The sequence below is a fragment of the Xylaria bambusicola genome (assembly GCF_022495145.1).
Source record: "Xylaria bambusicola strain CBS 139988 unplaced genomic scaffold F5B22scaffold_4, whole genome shotgun sequence".
Taxonomy (NCBI): domain Eukaryota; kingdom Fungi; phylum Ascomycota; class Sordariomycetes; order Xylariales; family Xylariaceae; genus Xylaria; species Xylaria bambusicola.
In genome coordinates this window covers 557,934-583,336 of record NW_025953557.1, presented here as the reverse complement: position 1 = coordinate 583,336, position 25,403 = coordinate 557,934, and the positions used below count along the sequence as shown (strand labels likewise).

General features: G+C 48.8%; 9 protein-coding genes across 9 annotated transcripts; 6 read left to right on the top strand and 3 right to left on the bottom strand.

The window, feature by feature from the left end:
• Positions 1–164: 164 nt before the first annotated feature.
• Positions 165–2,180, bottom strand: F5B22DRAFT_342917 (ACT domain-containing protein). Its single transcript, XM_047970907.1, has 2 exons — positions 1,832–2,180; positions 165–1,580 (listed from the first exon to the last, which is right to left on the bottom strand). The coding sequence occupies exons 1-2, from the start codon at positions 1,853–1,855 to the stop codon at positions 435–437; spliced, it is 1,170 nt and encodes a 389-aa protein (XP_047834830.1). The 5' UTR covers positions 1,856–2,180; the 3' UTR covers positions 165–434.
• A 3,267-nt stretch (positions 2,181–5,447) lies between these two features.
• On the bottom strand, positions 5,448–7,615 carry F5B22DRAFT_342783 (methyltransferase domain-containing protein). The gene has a single exon (XM_047970905.1). It carries the CDS (start codon positions 7,395–7,397, stop codon positions 5,619–5,621), a length of 1,779 nt encoding a protein of 592 aa, XP_047834829.1. The 5' UTR covers positions 7,398–7,615; the 3' UTR covers positions 5,448–5,618.
• F5B22DRAFT_342789 (SNARE domain-containing protein) lies at positions 7,551–8,880 on the top strand. The gene is made up of 2 exons (XM_047970906.1): positions 7,551–7,750; positions 7,819–8,880. The coding sequence occupies exons 1-2, from the start codon at positions 7,704–7,706 to the stop codon at positions 8,561–8,563; spliced, it is 792 nt and encodes a 263-aa protein (XP_047834828.1). The 5' UTR covers positions 7,551–7,703; the 3' UTR covers positions 8,564–8,880.
• Positions 8,707–10,704, bottom strand: F5B22DRAFT_342781 (GLE1-like protein-domain-containing protein). Its single transcript, XM_047970904.1, has 2 exons — positions 9,684–10,704; positions 8,707–9,626 (listed from the first exon to the last, which is right to left on the bottom strand). The coding sequence occupies exons 1-2, from the start codon at positions 10,524–10,526 to the stop codon at positions 8,850–8,852; spliced, it is 1,620 nt and encodes a 539-aa protein (XP_047834827.1). The 5' UTR covers positions 10,527–10,704; the 3' UTR covers positions 8,707–8,849.
• Positions 10,705–10,886: 182 nt separating this feature from the next.
• Positions 10,887–11,910, top strand: F5B22DRAFT_590058 (uncharacterized protein). The gene is made up of 2 exons (XM_047973781.1): positions 10,887–11,626; positions 11,890–11,910. Exon 1 carries the CDS (start codon positions 11,137–11,139, stop codon positions 11,431–11,433), a length of 297 nt encoding a protein of 98 aa, XP_047834826.1. The 5' UTR covers positions 10,887–11,136; the 3' UTR covers positions 11,434–11,626; positions 11,890–11,910.
• F5B22DRAFT_342756 (uncharacterized protein) lies at positions 11,521–12,171 on the top strand. The gene is made up of 3 exons (XM_047970903.1): positions 11,521–11,626; positions 11,788–12,008; positions 12,077–12,171. Exons 1-3 carry the CDS (start codon positions 11,608–11,610, stop codon positions 12,107–12,109), a joined length of 273 nt encoding a protein of 90 aa, XP_047834825.1. The 5' UTR covers positions 11,521–11,607; the 3' UTR covers positions 12,110–12,171.
• A 960-nt stretch (positions 12,172–13,131) lies between these two features.
• F5B22DRAFT_590051 (uncharacterized protein) lies at positions 13,132–15,459 on the top strand. Its single transcript, XM_047973780.1, has one exon. It carries the CDS (start codon positions 13,345–13,347, stop codon positions 15,346–15,348), a length of 2,004 nt encoding a protein of 667 aa, XP_047834824.1. The 5' UTR covers positions 13,132–13,344; the 3' UTR covers positions 15,349–15,459.
• A 120-nt stretch (positions 15,460–15,579) lies between these two features.
• On the top strand, positions 15,580–17,527 carry F5B22DRAFT_633567 (putative penicillin-binding protein; the record flags this gene model as incomplete). The annotated part of the gene is made up of 4 exons (XM_047976848.1): positions 15,580–16,072; positions 16,160–16,282; positions 16,339–16,600; positions 16,690–17,527. The coding sequence occupies 4 exons, from the start codon at positions 15,580–15,582 to the stop codon at positions 17,525–17,527; spliced, it is 1,716 nt and encodes a 571-aa protein (XP_047834823.1).
• Positions 17,528–19,822: 2,295 nt separating this feature from the next.
• On the top strand, positions 19,823–24,093 carry F5B22DRAFT_642479 (uncharacterized protein; the record flags this gene model as incomplete). Its single annotated transcript, XM_047978132.1, has 4 exons — positions 19,823–19,952; positions 20,054–22,569; positions 22,626–23,983; positions 24,054–24,093. The coding sequence occupies 4 exons, from the start codon at positions 19,823–19,825 to the stop codon at positions 24,091–24,093; spliced, it is 4,044 nt and encodes a 1,347-aa protein (XP_047834822.1).
• Between the last annotated feature and the right edge of the window lie 1,310 nt (positions 24,094–25,403).

Here is a 25,403-nt window from a genome sequence, read left to right as displayed (position 1 = left end):
CCGTGGATCGCTCCCGACTGGCTCGCCGTTCAACTGGGCTTCAACCGACGCAAGTAGATCTACCTAGATGTAGCAGGCAGTCATATAACCTCGCATACTACGCCTATTGAAGTTTCCCTGATCAAACGCCTAACAATAGTACATAATCCGAAAGGTTTTTTAAGGCTTGAGATGCGAACCTCACAATGTCTCCTCCCGATGCACGAACACCCCTTCCCAATGATATAAAAAATCCACTTTATCCGATTCACCACGCCTAAGTTTTTGGGTAATGCGTAAGTCATAGATAATCGTAAAGACGTAAGCCGCTCTCGTGGAATGCTTTTCGTTCCAACACCTCATAGCTAACAAACCGTTTGACATATTCATAATTTGTACAAATAAACATGCCACCCGTTGAAGCCATTCTCATGCAACGGAGTTTCTTTTCCTTATCACTTTTCTTTCACGAGAAGTGGTCTCAACACCTCAAGAGCTTTCATAGACTGCTCATTGGACAATATCACAGCGCCCGCACGTGCAGTTGAGAGATATGACAGCTCGGCACTAACACCCGTCTCTATCATATGCATCTCCTCGACGAGCTTTCCGGCCACGCCAGAAACGATTCCTGTGGCCTCGAGAGGTAAATTAACGAGGTCGAGGAATATAGGTACAAGGTCGCCCTCGGTATCTCCGACAAGAGAGTCGCCGAAGACATGGAGGAGAGTCTTGTCTATTAGCAAAGAGGGGGCATCCTCTAGTGCTAACGTGATAGACAAAAATTTTGGTTGGCCAGCCAAAACTGCGATAAGGCTTGTATATAGCTTCGTATCCATATGATCAAGCCAGCTAGTCCTGTGTCCATTGCTAGCCGTTGACCAGCCTTGATTTGTTCGCCGGGCGCCGAAGTCAATCAGCTCAGATACATCTCGGCCAGAACACTGAACAAGGCTAAGACCGTCACATATATACGGGATCACATTCCGCTTCGTGAGTAAGTCAAAGGTCCTCCTTTGTAGCTCTGCGACGCTGGATGGCGGAGGTGTCGATGGTGGTTCACTACCTTGACTCTTCGCCCGACCATGTGACATGACGGTTGGTGATACGTAGGAATCTTCATCCTCGATACATTCAAAGCCCCGAGCTAGCAGAGCTTGTACAACTGTGTCTTTCTTCTTCTTTGGTACCAATATGAAATCAGAATAGTACGTCGTGATAAATAGAATTGGAATGCCAGCCAGTGCCAGGGGTGACGTTAGTTCCAAGACCCGATTTCCTGCGTCCATCCCCGCACTGATAACGGAGAGAACTAGGTAAGCGTCTTTCGATATGGTGACACGTTTTGCAACATCTCGCGGCAACCGATTGACAACAGGCTCAAACACTGTCTTGGCCCAATTGCTGTGACACACGACCGAGCATTCGATGGGCGTTATGCTGATGTTAAGGAATGTATGTCTCGTGTTATTCCCGAGCCCATCTTCCCCATTGATTGTACCGGCCTCACCGGCACCTTGGGGCAGAAGCACCTGGACTATGGGCTGCAAAAAAGTCGGATATAAGTCTAGAGGAACATGTACTAGGCTGAAGGTTCCCTCCTGGATGTTTTAACCGTAAGCATTTCGACTACATCGTCTCGTGGCTGCTGTGCATGCACAGCATGGCCAGCTCAACTCGCATGCCGCAACGCAGTTCTGGCATGCTTCGAGGTACTATGTGATGTGACAGAAGATTTCTCACATCAAAACCACAGGCGGACCTCGTCATCGAACACGAGTAACTCCCACGAGTTATTGTGTCAAATTGAGCAGCATTGAAGAAGCAGAGAAGTGAAGAGGGGCTTGCTCACTAGAAATGATATTTGGGCATTCATTGTATCGCCACTGAAATGAAGCCGCCGTGCGTCCCAATTGGCGCCAAGCACTTCCCGAATGTCGGAAGCACCCTCTTAAAGGCACCCACGGGCGTTCCCCTAGTATAAAGCCGGTGTAAATGATGATTGGCGAAGACCGAGAGAATCGCAACCAGTGTAGGACGCCCAAGACAGCATGTATTGCTATGCGAAATCCGTTGTGACTTGTAAATTGAAGTTCCAAATCCCATATTTCTTTATTATTGTTAACGGGGAAAAAGGTAGTCTGGGGAGTCAGGGTCTTGGCTCGGCTTTGGACGAAAGTGAGGCCAACGCCGACGTCGTGGTGTACACAGAGAAATGAGTCAGCCGAAATAGCTATGATGGCAGATAGGGCTGTTAATCGGAGCTTCTGTGGACACAAGTGAGAAGATGGGAAGTTGGGGCTAGTGTGGTCTGCTCCCTACTACTTAAGGTATGAGAAAAGGACGCCGAGACTGGAGTGGAATTGGGTGGGAGCAGGAGAGCAGAGAGATTTGACGTACAGACGAAGTGTAAAACTAACGGGCAATCTAGCCCAGTAGTCCAGCGCTAGAGGGCGGGAAGGGTTCAAGATAGCTATCGTAACTAGGTCTCACCAGGTCTCACGACAAAGTTTGTCGAGTCAGGGCGAGATAACGCAGCATTGTTGGCGCCACTTGAACTTTGAATGGTGGAGTTTAGATAGATCGGCACGGCATTGGCGTTGTTGCACCATGCCATGCCATGAAGATGTGTTTTGTCGTGGTTGCTTCCCTGTCTGGCTGATGTGCGGCTGCAATGTCGCTGCACCTGCAGAGCACCCAAAGCAGATCTCTCCTTGGACGACGATGTCGGATGTCTCTTCCCTGCCTACACAACGCCAGAGGCAAAGGGGCCGGAATGTGCGAGGGGGCAACTGTACTGTTATGTACTGTGATATGAAGTGAGGGGCACGGAGGCTTAAACAAGTACGGTATTGGCTTTGGTGCGCTTGTTTGCCCTGGACTCTAGGCTAGAGAGGCACGGGGACAAGACTTGGTCAATAAAGCAACTTGCTAGAGCACTAGAGTTGTGGTGCTTGGGACCACGGTGACAGACCGGCGTCCTAAAACCGGTCTACTACTAGGTATGTAGTTACCTGAGATAAGCAGGTTCGGCAAGGCAAGCAGACAGGCGGCTGAGTTGAGTTGAGTTGAGTTGATATTTCAGTGTGTAGATAGCTAGGTAGGTGAGTTGACTTTAATAATAGCTAGGGACCGTAGTCTCCGCCGCCATCGTCATCGTCGTCATTATCATTATCACGGCCGTCAGAATACGCTGTTGTTCCTGGGCAGCAAATATGGACTGCGTAAAGGGCAATTCGTCATGCAAGCCATCTGCGTCTTCCCTGAACAATCCTGAATAGGGTATCCCGCAGACAAGACGTAAGGGGTGAAAACAACAACTCCCGCCATGGCTGTTCCCGCGGCATTGGCTGCAGTGTGCGATCTAGTTTGTTTCGGGCGTATCTCGCAGCAACGCATCGAAAGAGCGGATATATATGATATTGAATGCCTACCGGTACCTACCTACACACTTGGGCACTACATACGGTATGTAGTCAGTAAGGAGAGGGGCGTGTGTGCTGGAGGAAGGAATATCTACATTAGCGATAAGAGTACATACATACCTAGTATATCACGGTGGAACTACCTGCCTAGTAGTAGGTAAATACTAAATAGTACAATTCCACTTACGCCGGCCTTACTCCCGCATACATGGAGACAGGAAAGGATCTTCCACGTTTCCGGGCGTGGGGGGTTGTTCTTCTTGCTGTTAGTCTCAGATGCTGAGATGGTTTGGAGTAGGTAGGTACAGGTTATATACCTAGTACACTTCCCAAGTTACCCGGAGGGCTCGTGGGATTCTAGAGCCCTACATGTACCAATACAGTAATACTGTAGTTACCTCCTAACAACATTACACGGTACTACTGCTGTAGGCATTTGCCTACCTACCTAGGTACTGTATCATCCTCCCACACCAAGTAAGACCCTACCAAGATACTAACCCAGTCCCTACCTACTAGGTAAGCACCTAGTTTCTGCCCTAACTTACACTTGTCCATTGTAGAGTACCTACTTACATAGGTAGTGAAGCGGCTCGTTGCAGGATTGGTCCTACCTGTGCGCAGATACGTACTAGTATTTACATGTACGAAGTATGTACTATGTAAGCAATCCATGTAACAACGGCAGCCAAAATAGTATCGAACTTTGGGAGGGATATATATGGTACTAACTATGTACTCTATGGCAGGCACTGTAGGAGATATGGTATGTATTTTATACCTGACTACATAAGTCAGTCGGTACTGTACCTGCTGTCCTTAAGCACACACAAGTTGGAGAGGGGCTTGCTTGGCTGGGTATAATATTCTCTATTACGACCTCAATGTTGCTTACCGACTTACTACGTCGTAGCTAGGCGCAAAACAACTCAAGCCCTATCACATTCACATTCACAACCGTCATTTGACCATCCGCCACTTCAGACATCCCCCCAAGATGGCCATGTAGGTATACACCGGTCCAGATCGTGGCCACCTAGGTGCATATTCAGCTAGTATATAGGTACCTACCTACTTACATAGTTGCTGATGCAAGCATTGCTCTGCACAAGAGGCGCATTGACGCCTTCCTTGACACCTTCCGAGGTCCTCGGCAACGGCAGGTGTAAGTCTAGTGTAGCTGGACATTTCTTGCAACTTGGAACAAATATGTACTAGCGATTGATATATGTGTTTCTGGGAAACAAAGCATATACCTAGGTATAATCTTTCAAACTTGTTCCTTGCATTGCCGAGGGAATATTAAACCAACTTCCGCTCAAGCAACTCGTATAACAAACAATCATCTGCACGACTGAACCAAGTGCGGCAATTGAGTCCTTGGAACCACCTCATCTCGCCGGCACCATGTGGGAATTGGAGATTGGGGGTTTCGTCCGCTAGTTCACGATACTCCACTTGTTGAAGCCCCCCGCGGCGCCTGCTGGGTAGCGTACGCACGTACGCCAGCTTCGCTGGCAATACCACCAAAGTTTCGGCCTGCTTCGTAGTTATGGCGTGATATATGGCTGTCGTAGAGAGCTTTCGCTGCAAGAGCTAGGATTCTTGCGTGGGATGAATTCCCTACATCATCGCCGTCTCCTTCATTCCTAGCATGGTCAAGGCTAGACAACAGCACCAGGTAATCCAAGATGTCGTCACAATCACGGCTTATTGCGGGCTTGGCAGATTGAGGACTCCATACCCAAATTCGCAGCTACTTTGTACCATCAAGAATAATGTAGTTGGTTCGTTCAAGCGTCACAGCAAAGAGTACACGTTTAGTGTCATCAATGGCTTCGATCTCGACGCCATGGTCCTCTTTGTCGACTAACTGATAATGGTGAGGAGATGCCTCTACAGTACATATATGTTCCAGCCAAAGCTGATAAAAGTACCAGTTGCTTGGATTGGTGTTCTTGGCCAATGACCTTAGTCCATGCAGGTTCATGCATGGGGTCAAATGACCAATATGTATCATTTGGCGGGGACACAATACTGGTTCGGCTCTAAAAAGCCCTGATAGCAATGATCGGTCAATGATAGGAATTTCATGCCGTTTTGAAAGTTGCCTAGCTTCGAGCCAGGATAGGCCGCGTAACATCAGCTAATGCTTCCATTATGGGCCGCTGACGACATGTCTTCGGCCGAGAAAGTAGGATTCTCCCGGCCGTCTCAGGGCTGCGGTTTCTTGACACCAACAACAACCAGGTTCCTCGGACTCTGGCGGTAGTCAAAAACGGTTTCAGCCCAGGCATCCTGTACCAGGTCGGAGTGCTGCTTTAGGAAAAGCCACCTATCCGTAACGATCAAAGACTCGACAACCGCCGCGCTAAACGCCATCAACGTCCAGACAGCGCTGAGTTCTCTCTTGCGGGGTCCGTATTGGCGCTCATACCTGGCAATCTCTTCGTCGGTGATGTCACTCATCTTTTCCTTTACGATGTCCCACTGCTCGCGGTGGTCGGAAACGGTAGTCAGCTTAGTGACTGCACCCCGAACGTAAGCGTGTAGCGACTTGTAACAGGATTTACTGAGTGACCCGAGTACGACGGGATTGGTGCTCATGTTGAATGGACTCTGAGATGAATCGTCACTCACTCGTGTGCCATCGTGATATACTTTCGAAATGATGCCACGATCAAGAAAAATCTTCTGCAAAACTGCACGAAAGAAATGCCGAGTGAAGAAGCCATCGCTCTCAGCTTCTGTCCAATTCGCTGGAGCCTGACACGCCATCATTCGAGCAGTAATGTTCAGACGGATGCCATCGCCTCGATAGGTACACAGGCGATCGCTCAGAGGAAACCCGTGAGGATCGTGTGCGTTTGATTCCCTAATCACCCGGCCATTCAACGCTTGAAGACTGGGTCGCATGTAGGGATGCTTGTAAGTTGGCGGCCCTAGTTTCTCAGTCAACAAGTTGTAACAACAGCCCACAATAGCGATAGCTTGAACAGACGGGTTGAGAATTAGCGAGCGGATCCCATGATGAGAAAGATTTCCACATGAGTGAATCGAGATCGCCATCAGCCTAAGATCCGCTTGGGTTTTGTCTGACTCCAAGTGGGTGGCTTCTAATTTATCAATAACATCTTTAAGATCTCCAGATTCTAACCGTCCTTCTATGTAACGTATAAATCCCTTGCCTTCTTCTGGAGTGTAGACAGTCTCGAATTCGCTCCGGGGTCTCAAATCAGCCGCGTAACCTTCGGGGATTTTGATAACTTTGGCGGCCCTTTTCAATGCGCGCTCACCCCGTTGGTCCTCTGGGGTTATACTATCGAGCTGTTGTAACCAGAGCTTCTTGTTTCTAATTATCTTGGGCTTCTCCGCGACGCCTGCGATCGAGTCGAGCATTTTGGCACCGGTTATGTTGTGCTCTCTCCCCTCGACAGCGACAATTTGCTTGTTATATGGAGCACTCGCCAGAGCTCTGCCGAGATAGTTTTGACCACTGCCAAAATCGACGAAGTGCGTAATCCTATTGTCAAACTCGGACTCTATATCTTTGGCGAGTTGATCCACATAGCCCGCAAAATTTCTCACTTCGTGTACTTTCTTTGGCTTCATCCCAACCGACATCTTCCATGTCAATTTAGGAAGCTTTTCTTCACTTATAGAGAGCTGTCGTGCCAAGGAGAATTTCCTGATATCCTTGATGTATCTTAACAGACTCTCAGGTAGTCGGGGCTCTAGAAGTGAGTCAACATCTTCCCTCAGAAGAATGTCTAAAAGCCTCATAGGATCGCACTGTAGGAGCCATGGCTGCCACTCATCAGGTATGACTGAACTGAAAAGTCCGGGTTCACTAGTAAAAAAGTCTAGGACGTGTACGCCACCGCATAGAATTTGAAATGTATCCGATGTAGTCACAAACTGCAGAAGATTGTCGACGTACTCTTCTGAGGTAGCCCAGCAATCGACGTAGGGAAGCGGTTTAGATGGTATCATCCTTAGACTGTTCTATGATCTTCAAAATTCTGGATGTACTTTGGATGAATTGTTGAAACTTGCACCTGAAATTCTAATCAGCATGCTTGGGTTGTAAAACTGTCCGCTGCTGACAGCTGGCAAAGCTGGCAGCTTGTAGCTACACGTCATCTAACTGAGCCAGACCACGACTATGCAAGATGTTTTGTATGTCGCATTTACACTACAACCTCTCAAACCCCTTATGGTTATTATAGATCGCTGGCAACGTCATAGAGTGCACAGATGTAGGCATTAGATGATTGCGCAAATCTTCAACCCGGCAGGATGATGTCCTCAGTTAACGAGGAGGATCCTTTCCTCCAGGTCCAACAGTACGTAACACCCAGTCAACCTCCAATTTACCTTGTCTTCTAGAATGCCAACCGCCCCAAACATATAGAGATGTTCTTGCGCAGATGCAAAACGCCCGACCGCTTTTCGCCTCTTACCTCCGTATCCGCAGCCTCAGCAGCACACCTACACAGTCTCCCGAAGTCGCGTCGGCGCGCTCAGATCTCGAATCCGCGCTTTCCACATTGGCCGAAGATCTTGCAGATCTGGTCGAATCTGTGCGTGCCGTTGAATCGGACCCTTCTCATTATGGACTGTCTGCGCACGAGGTCTCGCGCCGGAAAAAGCTAGTTGATGAGGTTGGCGGTGAAATCGAGGACATGCGCGAGGAGCTAGAGCGCCGAACCGCCACACTTGCCTCCTCTTCCGGCCCTTCGGGTTCATCGAGAGCTGCGGCCGCAGCTAGGGCGGCAGCGAATGAAGACCTGCCACCTCCGAGCGCCTTCGCTCTTGACGAAACTGGCTCTGCGCAAGGTGACGACAACTACGCCGAGTTCGAGCACCAGCAACAGCTGCAGATGATGCGGGAGCAAGACCAGCAGCTAGATGGGGTATTTGTGACAGTCGGAAACCTGCGGCGACAAGCAGATGACATGGGACGCGAGCTCGAAGAGCAGCATGAGATGTTGGAACATGTAGATACCCTTGCAGACCGTGTTGGTGGAAGGCTGCAGACGGGTATGCAGAAACTCGGATATGTAATGCGGCGGAACGAAGACCGGTATAGTAGTTGCTGCATTGCGGTACTCATCACAGTCTTAATTATCTTATTGGTATTATTGCTTGTATTATAGTCACTAGAGTCTCATTTTGCGCTTCAAGCGAGCAATGGCGTGCGGGAGTATTCACTTAGTTGCATGAGCGATAGGAAACCGATCAACCTCTTACACTTATGATTCCCACAGATTTTTGTCTTCCAAGCAATGTCAATCTGTACATTTCCTGCCAAGACTGAACTTTGGACGCCGGATATATGCTATATAACCTCAACGCCAGTTTGATACAAGGTGGTTTCCCAGACCGGTAATTTATATCATGTCCCAAAGTAAATGCAATGCCATGACTACTACAGCTTAATCCTTACAGTTCTAGTCCGATATCTCGTTTCAACATCTGTGCAAGAACTTGCAAGCCAGAAGTACCCGGTGTTTTAGCCTGCGCTTTATTGGGGAAATCAACCAATGCCAAGCGAAGAGCAGCAATAGCGGCACTTCCATAGAAGTAGATGAAGCGCTCCTCATATATCTCGATCATGCCGCGAAGTACCACACACTGGGTATTGGAGATCTCGGCGGGAGGTGTGTTGACAACTTTCGCCAAACTTGTCCAGTATTTAGATGGCGGCCAGGGATTTGTGTTAGGAGATCTCGAGAAATCGCGGAGGGAGATTGCCGCGTATCCCACGGCAAGGCCTTTCATCCTATCGATATGTTGTTGTTCTGGTGCCCACCCAGTCCCGTCTCTCCTCCATCCGAGTCTCGCGCGGCCCTGCTCTGTGCTTTCGCTGCCATGGTAGCCAAAGAGGACAGGACACGCCACTCGATATTTAGCCATCAGAATATCTACGAGAGTTCTACCCCTCCAATGGTAGAATTTGTTGGAAAATATTTGAGCGGCAATCACACCAAGAGGGTCAGCTGCTTTTGGTTGAGCGCCGCACTCATTGATGAACTGGTTAATAATGGTTTTAGCGAAGATATTGAGAAGATAAAGGAAGAGCGAAGGAAGCTGCGCCTCATTGCGTAAAGCCCCCTCCATTGGTCCCCGTTCGTCTATGACATATTGAGAAGGGTCCACCATTGCACTCGGAACGCTGCCACTAAGTGACTCTTCTAGTAGCTTCTGGATTGTTGTGATCTTGATAAGTTAGCTTTGTTGAATAAGGATAAAGACGATCAGCGATCAATTACTCACCTGCTTCTTGTTGGCTCCCTTCTCCGCGACGATTTGACCTAAACTTTTCCTCAGTTCTCGCCTCATGTCTCCCATCCGAGCTTTAAGTGGTGGCAGTGTTTTGGCTTGTTCGGCCAAAGAGGCGCGCAGCTTTTTAAGATTCTGATGTATCACTACATATTGATCAGTTTGTGGTTTGGATGCCGGCCCAACTGACTGAGCATTTTGTGAAGTAGCAGGCTTGAGGAAAGAACTTGGTGTTGGCGAAGTAGCAAATGGCGAAGATTTAGGTTGCCCCTGTGGAAGCAACTGTGCCTGGTCGGGCGAAGCAAGCTTGATCCCATTTACTGGTGGTGTTGGGACATTTAATGACGGCTGAGAAGTGATAGGCGGCTCCTTTTCTGTGGTCAATACCGGCACCGGCTTGTTAAGCGAGTTTGTTGCTGTTATCGAATTTGATGGCCCGGAGCCATTTGGTTGAAGTGTAGAGGTTGGCTTGGGTGAAGAGGCTGGGGGTTCCTCTGGTGGCAGTTTCGGTACCGTCTTCAATTTCAAGGCCCGTAGTCGCTCTTCTTCGGCGCGTAACCTCTCCTCGTTACGAATCCTATCCTCTTCTCTTCGCTGCTGCTGGATGATGACCTCCTCGCGTTCTTGCAGACGGCGGTGTTCCTCCTTCAACTCGTGGTCCTTAAACACCCTAATGGCGGCATCGCGAACGCGTTCGTGTTCGGCTTGAGCAGCAGCTAGGGCATCTTGGTGGCTCAACTCAGTATGCCTATTCTCAGCAAGAATGTCAGATATCCGAGAGCGGGACGGGCTACTCCATTGTCGCGATCGACGCGTCGCCGGGGATGAACCAGTCATGGCGCTTGACGATCAACGAGGTTATAAGAGGAACATAGTAGAAAAAAGATGGCACTGAGAGCAATAAAGACCTGTCTGCACTCTAATCCACTGCGACAGCCAAAGAGAATAGACACCAGGTACCGGCACCGGCAGAACGGGACGAGAGCTCAGAAAGCAAGGGTTGCTCAGATCAACGCCAGTCAATGGTACGGTACTGCCCAGCATGCTCTTTCACCGCTCACTGCTGCTAAGAATACTTGGGATGATTGGCTGGGAGCCAGCCGACGCGCTACAGGTTGAGTGGGTACACACACAAAGGCTATCTAGGGGTAGGTACATGGCATAGGTACCTAGGTACTTAATTAAACATGAGCCATTGTTATATCTAGGTACCTACCTAAGCTACTAGAATCATGTAACAACCTCTTTGTTCTTTTTCCAGGATAACAACCACATGCATATGTGTACTTTGCGAGGTTGATAATTGATCCCAACTAAACACAGATACCGAACCAGAACAAAGAAAATGAACTGAAGGGTGATTTATAACTGCGTCGAAGCCGAAGGGCATTAATCCCCATAACCATTCCACAAGTACTTAAGCACATTCAGCTATCAATCAATCAAAATGGCCATTGAATTGACATTCGATACACTCCTCAGTGTGAGCTCTTGCCTAAGCCCAAGGGCCTTACTGAGTTTAGCAAGAACCAGTCGAACCTTGACCGAGCCATTAGCAAAAGCAGCTGTCAGAGCAGCCCTAATGGTTCGATCCAACCAAGTTCCGAAGCCCATCGCTCACGCCATCGAGCACGGAGATCTACCGCTTCTTTCGCTTTCACTTGCCACCCTCGATACTTTGTATTCGCAGGGCTGGCGTTGGCCAGGTCTTTACACAGGGGTGTCGGAAGAATTCTCGCCTTAGCAGCAGCGCACAATTTAGAATCATTGAAGTTTCTGTTAGAAAGGTATCCGCTATGGCCGGCATCGTCAACACAAGCGTTACCGCAGCTTGTTATTGACCACCGTTTGTATTCCTTGGGGGACAGCCTCTTCACCCCATCTTTAGTTAACGACCGAAACACAGACCTGGTGCGCAATGCTATCCAAGCGGCTAGGTACGACTGTGCCAGTTTTCTTCTTCAGGAATACCAGCCGTCCCTGTTTCCTACCGGCTTCAAGCTAAATGGCGATCCACTATATTTTGCTTCGGCTAGAACTCTCGAGTTTTTAATTACTCACAATGCTGACCTTGGTGTTGATGCCCTTCACAGTGCAGTTGCTTCAGGAGACAGTACAGACTCTCGCGTTTTCGATATACTCCTTGACATGGGATATGATATTAACGCCCCCCGCCATAGCTCAGCTAACCATTCTACAGGGCAATTGATCACACCTCTCGGCCTCGCGTGTGATCGACTACAGCAAAGGAGCGTTGACCTTCTCCTCCGTGTAGGTGCGAAGCCAAACGGGGTAGGTGACAGTTTTTGGATCAGAAAAGTAAGCTATTTCGATACGTTCCAGTATTTCTCGCCAAGCCCTATTCTTATCATTCTACTATCAAGTAGGTGGATTGCTCTGGACTTTCGAGAGCTTGGTAAAAGATTCATAATCTGTTTTCAATCACTGCTTCGGCATGGGCAGTTATAACTCTAAACTTCACGGAGGTCCTCCTATTTAGGGCACGGGTCGTCATTCGTAAGCAGATAATGGAAAGACCTGGTTTCATTCTACCAAGCTACGCCGACCAACCAAACGACCTGAATGAAGGGGTCCGTTCACTCTTAAAAGCACTAGAAGGTGATAATGTAACAGTGGCGCCATGGGATCGTGTTTATGAGTTGGTCTCTGATATAAAGCTGTTACACGTGTAACCTCTGTGCCGGTTGAAGAATGCAGTTCGCCTTGCACTTCGGCCGTACGAAGGACCATTGCAGGCTGTTCATGACCTTCCAAGACATGCAGGCAATATTGGGTGATATTGGAAAGTGAGGTTATACAGACTTCGCTTCTTGAAACAGACCCTAGAGACCCAGGCGGTCTGGGCTGGCAGATTATTTGTATATAGAGTCATCTCAAGCCACCAACAGCCGAGAAGGAGTTGGTTGGTCAAGGACTACTGCAGCCCTAGTTGATCATTATAATCAGAATCCTCAGTTCCAAGCCCAGTTCAACTGCCCTTGTTATAAAAGCCAGCTTGGAGAGAGAAAGTTCAACAAACGAATGGTAAGACCCAACTTCTAAAGTTCTTCCGTCACTTTCAAGACTGTCACGGAGATCTCCCTGGGCCAGCACAGTTACAACATCCCTTCTCATATGCAATACCAGACAGGTATTGTACGCATGGCGACTTTGGCTAAATTTTCTCTATTGAATAAAAAACTTCATGTAATCGGCACCAAATTTTGCCTTCTGTCTACACACTCAGTCTGGAGCATGGTTTGTAGTGACTCCGAACATAGCAGGTATTACAGAGTAGAACACAAGTGTCGAGAGCGTGAGTAGAACTAGGTAGTGTCTGTCTATTGAAAGATGGCAGGATTAACAAAATAGTTTACTAAAATGTGCTTCTATACATTGTCTAAGTATGCATTTTAAAACCACAAAAAAAAAGTAGTTATACGGGCTTTATAGGCGGGAGAGACGATGAGAGAGCATGGAACCTAAGCTGCTGCCTAATAAGGCAGCCAGCCACTCTGACATCCAGACGGATAATATCTTTTAAACGCAGCCTAATCATACAGTATTGTTGAAAAGAGTTTATAACATTTCCCCGAGAATATTTCTAATGACCACATTGAACGTTCCCTACTAAAGTTCGAGGTACTAGCAGAAAATGCCCTTAAAGCGAGGACTAGAACGTGAATCTTGCGATTTCTGCTTTCGACGGAAGATAAAGTGCGACCGTTCTTCTCGCGCTGCATCGGGGCTCCCAACTTGCTCCCAGTGTGATTGGCGCCAGACGCGTTGCACTTTCGAATGTGATGACATCCGTATTCAGCGAAAACAGAAAAGCTCGCCTAAAAAGAGGATGCTTGGTGTCAGCATGTTGACTGAGACAAACCCCGTCCAACGAACAAAATATACTTTGACCAGCGACAATGAATCAGCGTCTCCAGGAAATTCAGCCTTACCCCTTGGAAATGCTACATCACCTCTTCAACTTCATGATGCTGCCACCACTACTGCTTCTAATGTCTCCCGTCCATCAAGTAGTGGTAGTACTGTTGTTCTATCCACTCAAAGCTCAGTAACAGTTTCTCAGTTGCCACCATGCCCAGACTTTGCATTCGAGCTCAGTCCCAATAGTCTTGCATTTCTTGACTCGATTTTCCCAGACGCCCAAGATACACCAGAAGTTGCTTCACAGTGGAATAATATGCCAAGCCTCTCTCTACAATCAATTGACGGCCCGCAGGAAATTCTGTCTTCAACTCAAAGCCCCTATTTTTGCTTAGATATCCCAGCAGGAATCCTAGATACAGCGATAGACGCATATTTCAACTTCTTTTCCTTATCTCTCTCCTTCCTCACGAGAGATGGCTTCATGGCTGACTACAAGGCGCACCGGGGTAGCCCTGCGCTCGTATTCGCAGTCGCTTGTCGAGGCTGCCCCTTTGTTCGGGTCGCAGAGAAATGGTCACTGCAGCAGCGTCTTGCTTCAAGATTCAGGAAATCGTTTCTTCAGGCACGGGGGTCAACATCAAGCAGCCATATTGTGAAACTCGATGATCTGGAGGCTTTAGCACTCATGGTGGACTTTGAATATGAGACACCAGAGGGAACGACTACATCACTTCAGTCGCAGCTGGAAAGCTTGCTGCTAACACACGATTCACTTGTCGTGATGACGTTACAGTATCGCATTGATACCTGTATGACAACAGAAGCAGGATTATCTACTACCCTTTCCAGGGCCGCACAGCGTCAAGCACTTTTGTTCTGGTATGTTTACGGGTGGGATGCTTTCCATAGCCTTGATATCAGAATGAATTCCCGGATCCAAGACGAAGATGTCTATCTCTCAGAGCAGCTCCACGGACATGAAAATCAGAGCTACTTCGACGCTATCCTTGGCTTGGCAGTCGTTGCCCGAAAAATGACAAAAATACTCTGCAGCCCTGTAGCGAAGCGAAAAGGCGCAAGACATCAGGATATAGAGAGCCTGTATAATCAACTTAGAGAGTGGCGTACGAACGACTGTCCGCCAGCCTTTAACATACAATGTTACGGCAATACGACCTCGCTGGAAGAAGTATCACTACCACTTGATATAGGGACACAGCACGTTTCTCCCATCCATGCAGCCATTGTGACATTGCTGGAACTGAATTGTTATATGCAATTAGACGCTTGTGTCTCACAATACGGGATCGAGGAGTCTGGGTCTTCGATGGGACATATTGTCGATACGCGGGTAAAATATGAGACTCTACAAGCAGCCCATAAGATAGTCAATGTGGCTGAGTGGATTAGAAAACTGACGGCTAGCGAGATGTGGCCTACACCTACAACTATGCCGGATCTTTCGCCAGGAGTTATACGCAATATTTGTGTAGGCGCCCATAATTGGATATACCGAAATGCGAAAGAAATGCTTCATATACCACATCTGAGGATCTCAAATATTGAATTAGCAGAGTCAGGTGTCGCAGCGGGCAATAGGATCAGGGAGGAACTATCAACGGCGCGGGTGAAAAGTTGGGTGGATTCATTAACCATATTGCGGGATATTGCAGCTACAGCTTCCTCGCATAGAGATACGGGGCCTTCAATCGAGCGATTAGACGGGCAAATGCGAGCCTTGAAAACATTGCTCAGCTCATACGATGGACAGTAATTAGTACTTTTGAGATTTCGGTGGTTGTGTAATATAGCGTGTTAACCTCCGCAGATGTCCCGTGAAAGTCCCGATGGATTCTACCGCGGTGCTAAACAATCCTTGACCGTCATGCCTGAAAGTACTTAAATGCTCGATGGTTCCCAGTCTAGGGAACTCGCAATAGAGACAAAAACCCAAAACTTCATGAAACGGCTCATATGAATCCTTTCAACTCCCCACTTCCAGATCATGACATCCTTCCTTCTCGGTCCAGTGTATTCTCCTCCTACCGAATTGCTAACATCCGGTAGCATAGATACTTGGAGCTCAAACCTCACAGAAACACTGAAACAAGTTCTACAATCCGGTCATAGCAATTTTGGTGATTTCGAAGCGAACACCTCGTCCATCTCCATTACCATAGTATCAACCCAGGATGACGAGGACGCCCCTTTCTTCGATTTCCACTACGCCTCACCACTCCTCAATCAATCGGCTGGTAGTACTAGCCACATCACCAAGAACTCCGTCTACCGTATAGGGAGCATCTCTAAAGTCTTGACTACATACACGCTCCTGGTCGGATACGGGTGGGACATCTGGAACCATGCTGTCACGCAATATGTACCTGAGCTACGGCGAGCGGCAGCACTAGACTATGAATCCTCACTTGAGAATGTGGCTTGGGACAAGGTAACGGTGGGCAGTTTAACATCTCACTTGTCTGGAATTGGGAGAGACTGTGAGTAATATCTACATGTTTCGAATAGCGTAACTTAGCTTTTCCTTGAGCTAACTTTGATACATTGATGCTAATCCTTCTGATTAGATGCGAATGGAGACCTTGCAAGCCAGGGGTTTCCTTGGATGAAGACTGGTCTACCAGAGTTATCTCCTGAAGATATACCACACTGTGCTGGCAATACGAGTTTGCCTCCTTGCAATCGTCAAGGTATGGGATAGCTGGTCTTCATCTACCACGACAGGCGACACTAATACTAGCAGTAGAGTATTTTCAAGGGGCCCTTAAACGAGATCCTGTCTTCGCACCATGGACAACTCCGGTTTATTCTAATATGGGATTCAGATTGATCGGATATGTGCTCGAGGCCGTAGGTGATGCACCATATGATTCCCTTCTACAGTCCAACGTCATCGGGCCCCTTAAACTAGGTGATACCTCGGCGACGTATCCTCCGAAAAAAGGCTCTTGGGTGATTCCTCCTGGAAATGAAAGTGGCTTTTACGTGGATTATGGCGAGGAAACACCGTGAGTAATGTGATCGTAACGCTGCCTTGCTAGGATAAGCAAGTACAGTTGAATATACGAATCTAACTAATGTTTGAAACAACTTGCAGAACGGCAGGTATTTACTCGTCGTCAGATAATCTCGCCAGGCTTGGGCGCAGCATCCTAAAGAACAAGCAGCTTTCGGCATTGGACACTAGAAAATGGATGAAGCCCACGTCCCACACGTCCAGCCCATTCTTCTCTGTCGGCAGCCCTTGGGAGATATGGCGGACACGAAGTCGTATCACCAACGGCCGGGTTGTAGATCTCTACACCAAATCGGGCAGCGTTGGCCAATACGACTCGCAGCTCATGCTCTTGCCAGACTATGGTGTTACCCTGTCTATCCTGGTAGCCGGATCTAGTAGCGGGTCAGTTATTACCGTCGCAACTGAGATGGTACTCCAGTCTCTCATCCCAGTGCTCGAGGATATTACCATAGGTGAGGCATGTAGTAACCTCTGTGGCACGTACGAATCATCGCAGCCCGGGACGAACTCAAGTATTACAGTTGCCGCTGATCCGGTTGGCTTGTACTTGGACCGATGGATCAATCGAGGCGTCGATATCAAAGCAGTCGCACAGGCTTACGCAGCCCAGACTGGGAGCCCCCCTATCGATTCTGCGCGACTTCAGGCTACGAACCTCCAGGACAAGTCTCCTACAAATCACAATACCCAACGAAATCAACGTGTAGCATATCGGGTGGTTTTCGACACGACAAGCGAGAACTCGAGTAGACCGCACCGGATTTTAGATCCGGGTGCGCATCAATGGAGTGCAATTGATTCCATCATGTACGGTGAGATCAGCGTTGATGACTTTGTGGTTCATCTTGACGCTAATGGAACGGCGGTGATGATTGAGCCGAGGGTAGTGAGAGACAAGCTGTTGAGATCGAGTTAGACTCGATGATAAGTCTTGATGCCTTGCTTTTTGCGGTTTGACTAAGTATATTGCAAGTTTACAGCTTAGCAATAAGGTTGGGATGAGTGCGGGTGCAGTGAGAGGGGTCGTTTGTCGAGTAAGTTTTAGAACTTGAAGGGAGCAGATGCGTGTACTTTGGAATATGCACTGGGAAATAGGGTCAAATTGTATAATGGATAGACACAGCCTTAGCTTCGGCGTTCGCTCCGCCATCGAATAAATAGAGCTAAATCTACATACACAATCCTGGCCGATCAGTCTAGCCTCGTGGATAGCGGCGACCTGACTCGAGGAGCTCGAGCTGACAACCTCCCTTTGAAACCAAGATGTCTCGATCGTCACTGACCGACCCAGTTGTTTTCCCCAGACAAGCCAACGAACCTACTACCTTTTATATGGAGCTCTGCTGGAGCTTGCGTATGAGTTTGACAGCTCGACGTTTAAATAATGGGGCCGCGAAAGGACGCTCGGACGCCGACATTCGAGGTCCCGGTGCCTCAGAGCGGCGAGAGTGGGTGCTTGCTAAAACCTACCCACCTGCTAGAATATTTGGATGTTTGTATGGAATGGTGACGAATGACCGACCTCAGGAAACCAGTCGAGAAGTGAATAAGCGAGGTGCATGCAGACTTACTGTAGGAGTAGGTAATATGACGAGGCTGATATACGACCAGTATCACTTCACTATGTACCTACTTATTTATGCCATTCCCGTTGCTGAATCAAGGAATCGGCCAAACTGTTCTATCTAAAATGCTAGCTGGATTCTATCTTAACAAGTATCTTTGTGTCGTTTGATGCATCTTTCGCATGACGCAAAAGGAAGCAAGCTCTACTTGTTGTACAATCTCCAGACAAGCCCTATGAAGATACCTAGATATCCTAGGTTTCTTGAATGACCATGGCTGATGCAGGAGGTTACCTGGAAACATCTTGGCCGATTTCTTGATTCAGCAACGGGAATAGCAGAATCTAGCTAACATTTTAGACATAGAGGTAGGCATAGATGCCTACATATGTTGGTAGTAACTATTTCTAAACTTATGCCAATCATTTGCTTGCGGTCTACAAGGTAATCGTGTGCCTATCATGTGAATTTTGGATTTGTCCTTGTTCAGCTCCGACCTGAAGAAACCAGATACTTACCTCACCTACTCTAGCTCCCGGCTTTGGTGCCTCATTTTGGCTCCACTCATGGCCTTGCCTCTCCTCTTTTTTCCTCTTGTTTCTCGAAACTGGAATAAGCAACGTTGAACTGTTGTCTACGTAGGTAAGTAGTAGACAGGTTAAGAGGCACATATGCCCTTGAATCTACATAATAATACATAAACCTACCTACCTACCTACCTACCTAAGGTACATATGTAGGTAGTAGGTAGATACCGGTATCTATCTGGTCGAAGCTGGGCTGGGGTCTGGATCTTTGGGCTCTAGGTAGTCTCAGTAAGTGGTATGGCTCTTACCCTCCCTTCCACCAAGTTAGCGGCTCGCCCACCCCCTCACCCTCCCCCAAAAAGCTGTGGGCCCCACCCTGACCTCACCAAGCTGACAGCCCCTCTACCTACGCGGTACTTGGGCGGGCCAGGCGAGCACTGCGCAACGGCCGTGGAGTAGCTGTGTCATGGCGGGCGGTGGCCGGCCCGCACAAGTACTGCGAGGTACCCCCCGGCCCCGGGAGGCAAGGTTACCTAGCAGATGCCTACCTACAGCCTACAGGTACCTACCTAGGTACCTACCTACCTAAACCTACTAACCTACACATACCTGCCCGGAGAAAGGACATTTATCTCCCAAGCCTCCTCTGAGCTCCCGACTTCATCATCCCCATCCGATCCTATCAACAACATCTCTCCTTTCCCTCTTTTCCCAACTACACCCCACTGTCCTCTTCATCTTGTTCCATCGACACACCACTCTCTTGGGTTTGTTTGCACACTCCTTCCTGGGGAATTTTCGCATCACTCTCAATCACCGAGACCATCTACGTTCATCCTCTCATTTAGCTACCTCCTTTTCCAGTCGCACAAGGCGCCCACGCAATCAGTCGTCATCATCGTCACCGCTCATCAAAGAGCCTTTTGGCGATCAAGAGGCGATCTTGCTCGACCCCCTACTAGAAAGACGTCGCGTTGCCATTACGTTACCATCATTGCCTACCTGACCTCTAGACAACATCCGTTCATCTTGGTCTAGCCCACCTATCCACCTCCTTAGGATATCGCTACCGAGCCACGTCACGGCCTGCCGCACCCAGACGTGCAACCAGCGCCCACGATGGACCAGCAGCAGCAGCCTCCCCCAACTGGAGGCGTCCCTGGGCCGACTGGACGCCGTCTTCACATCGCCCATCGTCGAAGCCCTTCAGAGTTAACCCCTCTGATGAGCATGTTCTCCAATCCTGGAAGTAAGCTCTCTTTTCTTCTTTTCTTGCTTTGCTCAAACAGCTCTCCTACTGTCGTTATCATACTTCTTACAATTGACTGACTGTGCCATGTGTTCTATCAGTGGAGCAACTCGCCATCCAGCAGCAAATTGAATTGTTACAACAACAGCAACAGCAGATCCAAGCAACTCATCAACAATATATGAACATGGGAATGATGGCACCCGGCCAGCTTGGTGCCGGCGGCCAGTTCAATCCTTTGCAACCTAACATGCCCAACATGTCGCCACAACCGGCTTTTCAATTTCCCAACCAGCAGCTTCCACAGCAACAGAATATTCAAATGACAGCGCCGAACCAGCCCATGTCACATCGTCGAAACCAGTCTGCCCTGCCTAACATGAATATGGGCCCGCCCCCGGCACCATCCTCTGGAGCATCCGGTTCCGCGTTTGGACATTTTGAGAATATGTCGGGCCAGAGTCGTGAGAATGCGCCACGAGGTGGACGGGGCGGTGGCGGCGGTAGTGGCGGAGGTCATCAGCGAAGGCATTCTTTGGCCCTAGCCGATGCTAAAAAGGCTGCTGAACTCGCTCAGCAGAAGCGCACTACTACGAATTTCCAATTCCCCGGGCCCGGGACTGATGCAAGCGCGCCAGCTGAAGAGCCTAAGAGCAGCGTTGCGGACACTCCTATAGCACAGGGGTCATCTACTCGCGGTGGACGGGGCGGGCACGGGCGTAGCCAGAGCATGGCCACACATGGTCGTGGAGGTGCGCGCAGCGGTGTGCCTGGCGAGAGTGGTGATTTTCCACGTCGTGGAGGGGGCGCAGGCGGCCACACCCGGTCATCCTCGCGCAATTTTGAGGGCAATTGGCGCAACCATAACCAAGGTCAGGATCAATCCAACCAAGGTCAGCAGGGTTTTCAGCCTGGTCATCGTTCTCGTTCCTCAATTAATCAGTCTATCTCTTCGATTGGCACTTTTCAGTATCCCGGCCAACCTCAACTTATGCCAATGCCTGGACAAATCCCCATGATGCCGATGTATGGCGGCCAACAACTCAATCCCATGCAGATAAACCAACTCCAAGCTTTACAAGCTGCTCAGATGAATGGCCAGCACATGGTTGGTCTTCAAGCTAGCCAGCATGCCCCTCAGCTTGGAGGCCAGCAATCTCAGCAGCAACAGAGAAAAACGCTATTCACTCCTTACTTACCGCAAGCTACCTTGCCTGCGTTACTCGGCGATGGCCAGCTCGTTTCCGGAATTCTCCGTGTAAATAAGAAAAATCGCAGCGATGCATACGTATCTACTTCGGACGGCCTCCTAGATGCCGATATTTTCATTTGCGGAAGCAAAGATCGCAACCGAGCGTTAGAAGGAGATTTGGTTGCCGTCGAACTTCTCGATGTTGACGAAGTTTGGGGGCAAAAGCGCGAGAAGGAGGAGAAGAAGAAGAGAAAGGATATCACCGACACCAGAACGGGCTCGACCAACGGAAACGGCCCTTCCAGTGCTACCAATGGTGAAGATTCCGCTACAGGTGACGGAGGCATCCGTAGAAGAGGTAGTCTCCGCCAGAGACCAACCCAGAAAAAGAATGATGATGTGGAAGTGGAAGGCCAGAGTCTTTTACTTGTCGAGGAGGAGGAAATCAACGATGAATCGAAGCCTCTTTATGCGGGCCACATCGTAGCCGTCATCGAACGAGTTGCCGGCCAGATGTTTTCGGGTACCCTTGGCCTTCTGCGACCAAGCAGCCAAGCCACCAAAGAGAAGCAAGAAGCTGAGCGAGCTGCTAGGGATGGCGGCCGATCCCATGACCATCGACAGCCAGATAAGCCAAAGATTGTCTGGTTCAAGCCTACCGACAAGCGTGTACCACTGATTGCAATCCCTACGGAACAGGCGCCGCGCGATTTTGTCGAGAAACATCAAGATTATGCTGATCGAATCTTCGTTGCGTGTATCAAACGGTGGCCGATCACATCATTGCATCCTTTTGGCACACTTGTGGAGCAGCTTGGTAAGATGGGTGATTTGAAGGTCGAGACGGATGCTCTTCTTCGTGACAACAATTTCTCTTCTGATGAATTCGCTGAAGCTGTTCTTAGAAGTGTCGGTCTTCAGGATTGGTCTCTCTCTAAAGAGGATGAGACCGCCATGAAGGATCGCCGAGATTTCCGTGATGAGACGACCTTGACCTTTGATTTGGCTGGCACAGGTGAACTTGGTGATGCAGTTCACGTCAAGACCCTTTCCGACGGCAAAATTGAGATTGGTATTCACGTGCCTGATGTCACTCATTTCGTAAAGCCGAACTCACTAGTTGATCGCGAAGCAAAAAAGCGCGGAACTGCTGTTCATTTAGTGAACCGCACTTGTGCTTTACTTCCTCCAAAGATCGCATCTGAAGTTTGCACACTCACTCCTGGGCAAGACAGGCTCACAGTCAGTGTCGTTTTTAAGGTCAACCCTCATACAGGGGCCGTTGCCGAAGGCGACTCTTGGATTGGGAAAAGTATCATCAAAAGCAAGGCAAAGCTATCACTGAAGGATATTGATGAAGCCCTGGCGGGTGGTGCCAATTTTCAACACGAGTGGGCTCAGATCAAAGACATACAAATTCTCAATGTAAGCTTCCCCATTTCCTGCGCGCAGTGGTTTAGCTCACTCTTTTTTTCTCTTAGGCTATTGCGCAGAAATTTCAAGAAGCGCGGCTTGGTTCAAACGACGAGGTCACTGCGCCGCTGCGTTTGCTTCACCATCTCGACGATGAGAACATTCCTATCCGACATAACATATTTGATACCACGACGGGAACTGAACTCGTCGAGGAGCTTTTGCATAAGGCTAATGCGTATGTTGCTCAAAAACTTGCTACAGAACTTCCCGAGAAAGCACTTCTCCGACGTCAAGGACCTCCTAATACCCGGCGCCTACAAACATTCGTTGAGCGCATGAGAGCGTTAGGATATGACATAGACACGACTAGCAGTGGGACTCTACAAAATAGTCTCTTCAAAGTAGATGACAACGACATTCGCAAAGGCATGGAGACTCTGCTTATTAAGAGCATGCACCACGCGAAGTACTTCATATCCGGCAAGATAAATCAGCAATTGCGGCCTCATTATGCCCTGAACCTACCCCTCTACACTCATTTTACGAGCCCAACTCGGCGATACGCGGACATTGTCGTGCATCGCCAGTTAGAAGCGGTGTTGTCCGAGGGCGCGGTTGAGTATAATGATGACCTGGAGACGTTAGTAAAGACAATCGAAGCATGTAATATCAAGAAAGAGTCGGCCCAAAATGCTCAAGAACAGAGCATCCATATCGAGTCCTGCCGAATTATGGATAGAAAGCGACAAGAAGCCAATGGTGACTTGATCAGCGAAGGTATCGTTCTTTGTGTTTACGAATCTGCCTTTGATGTCTTGATTCCTGAGTGGGGCTTCGAAAAACGAGTGCACTGTGACCAGTTGCCATTGAAGAAAGCGGAGTTCAGAAAAGAGAAGAGGGTTCTAGAGTTGTACTGGGAGAAAGGCGTGCCGAGTTCGGCGTACGTACCTGAAGATGAGAGACCCAAGGCAGCCGCCTCACAGCGGGTTTCAAATGCAATAGCTGCTGCACGACAAGCCGAAGAGGCTGAGCGCGTTAAGAAGGAACGCGAGGAGGCTACTCGAAAGCAGACAGAAACTGGTACCATGTCCACCGATGATGTGGATGCGTTGTTTGACGATGACGAAGATAATATGTCCGACGCCACTGAGGCTATGGCTGGCGCATCGCTTGCTGAACGTCCTACTCAAAGCGTCCCAGGGTCGCCGAATCGATCCTCTTCGAATGCTGCAGGTGTTTTGCATCGCACAAGGTCAGACTCGAAAGTTCCCATCGCTGAGGCTGTCGAGACCCGTTTGACGAACAAAGAAAAGTATCTCAAGCTATTCTCGCTTAGAGAAGAGGATGGAGAGTATATTCAGGACGTGACGGAGATGACAAGAGTCCCCATTATTCTTAAGACTGATTTGACCAAGAGTCCACCGTAAGTGCCTTGAGCCGACTTCTAACACTTTTATGCGAGGGCAGTATCAGCTAACTAAACCCCGTCGTAGTTGCTTGACAATTCGCTCGCTTAACCCTTACGCTCTCTGAGTGTCTGGTCGCCGAGCTGGAAATAGCTTAAGTATCGTGGGATTTTAGAGCCGATGGAATGGATGGGTATGGCATCGTCTGGATTTGCTGTATGAATGCCAGAGGGGCATAGAACAAAGGTAGATTGTATGGAAAATTATGTTGAGACTCCCCCAAGAGTATCGATTATATGCGCCATCAAAAAGTTGTTATCGTGGGATCGAATAGAACAAGTATGTCAGGAGTCATTATGGTTAGCTTATCTACGACATGATACGATGAGGCCGTGGCGCTCGGGACCGGAATATGGACGGCCGGCGACAGTTTATACCGCTTCTCAGGGTGTCTGAGAATAATATTAGGCAGAATACGTCTCTTAAAATCATCCTGACGTGGCGAGATTTCTTACCTATGCATCTCTGTGGTACTGTTCGAATATGCCAAGCGCCGACGAAACAAGCTTTTAGGATGATACAATCCTTACCATCCTCAAGTCGTTGCGTCCAATGAACATGTTCCAGCGTCTCATGGGACCTGCGGTTGAGTCGATCGAGACACATACTGGTACTGCTACCTACTCTGTATGTAGGTAGCTACCTAGTATGTACCCCGGTCGAGTGAGATTGGCTGTTGGCACAAGCTCGGCTATCTAGTTTATAACAGAGAGCTCTCTGGTTGTCAAGATGCATTGACATTGCCGCGGATCACCATTTCCGTTGCTGGTGCGCGTGTCCTTCCATGTAATGGCCTAAATGAACTTGGGGCTCTGTGCCTCGGAACCCTTCTAATAGTAGGTATCTTCGGCTGGCTATATAGGGAGAGGAAACTTGGGGCGGCAGCCATGAGTAACCTACCTGTCGTTGTAGCATATAAGCAGCCGGCCTCAACGTTTGGTCAATTTAGAGGTGAGAAGCTGGTCGTTTATGCGGTCCTGTTGTTTGTTCTGTCATGCATCGTGAGCCTCCATTTGGCAGTAAGTACATGCCTAGCTGTCTACTTATGTAAGTATGTATGGGGCGGGCCGGCGAGTCCAAGACCCGTGGATCCGCACGGGTAACCCGATTAGAGAGACCCGTTTTCCGGTTTCTGTTTCGCATTTCATTCCATTTTCACCTTACCGGTACTTCATCCTTCAATGATGATAAGGAGGTACTTTGCGACTTTATGCAGTACCTACATAACGCCGGACTTTGGCAACGAAGCGCCTACTTTTTCCCCGGGTATCATTCGTTTACTACTACATATGAGGTAATCTAACAGTGTGGAGTATTCTCGATACGCTCTCGCATCTCAGACGCCCTTGAAGAACACATGTAGGTGTGTTTAGTCGA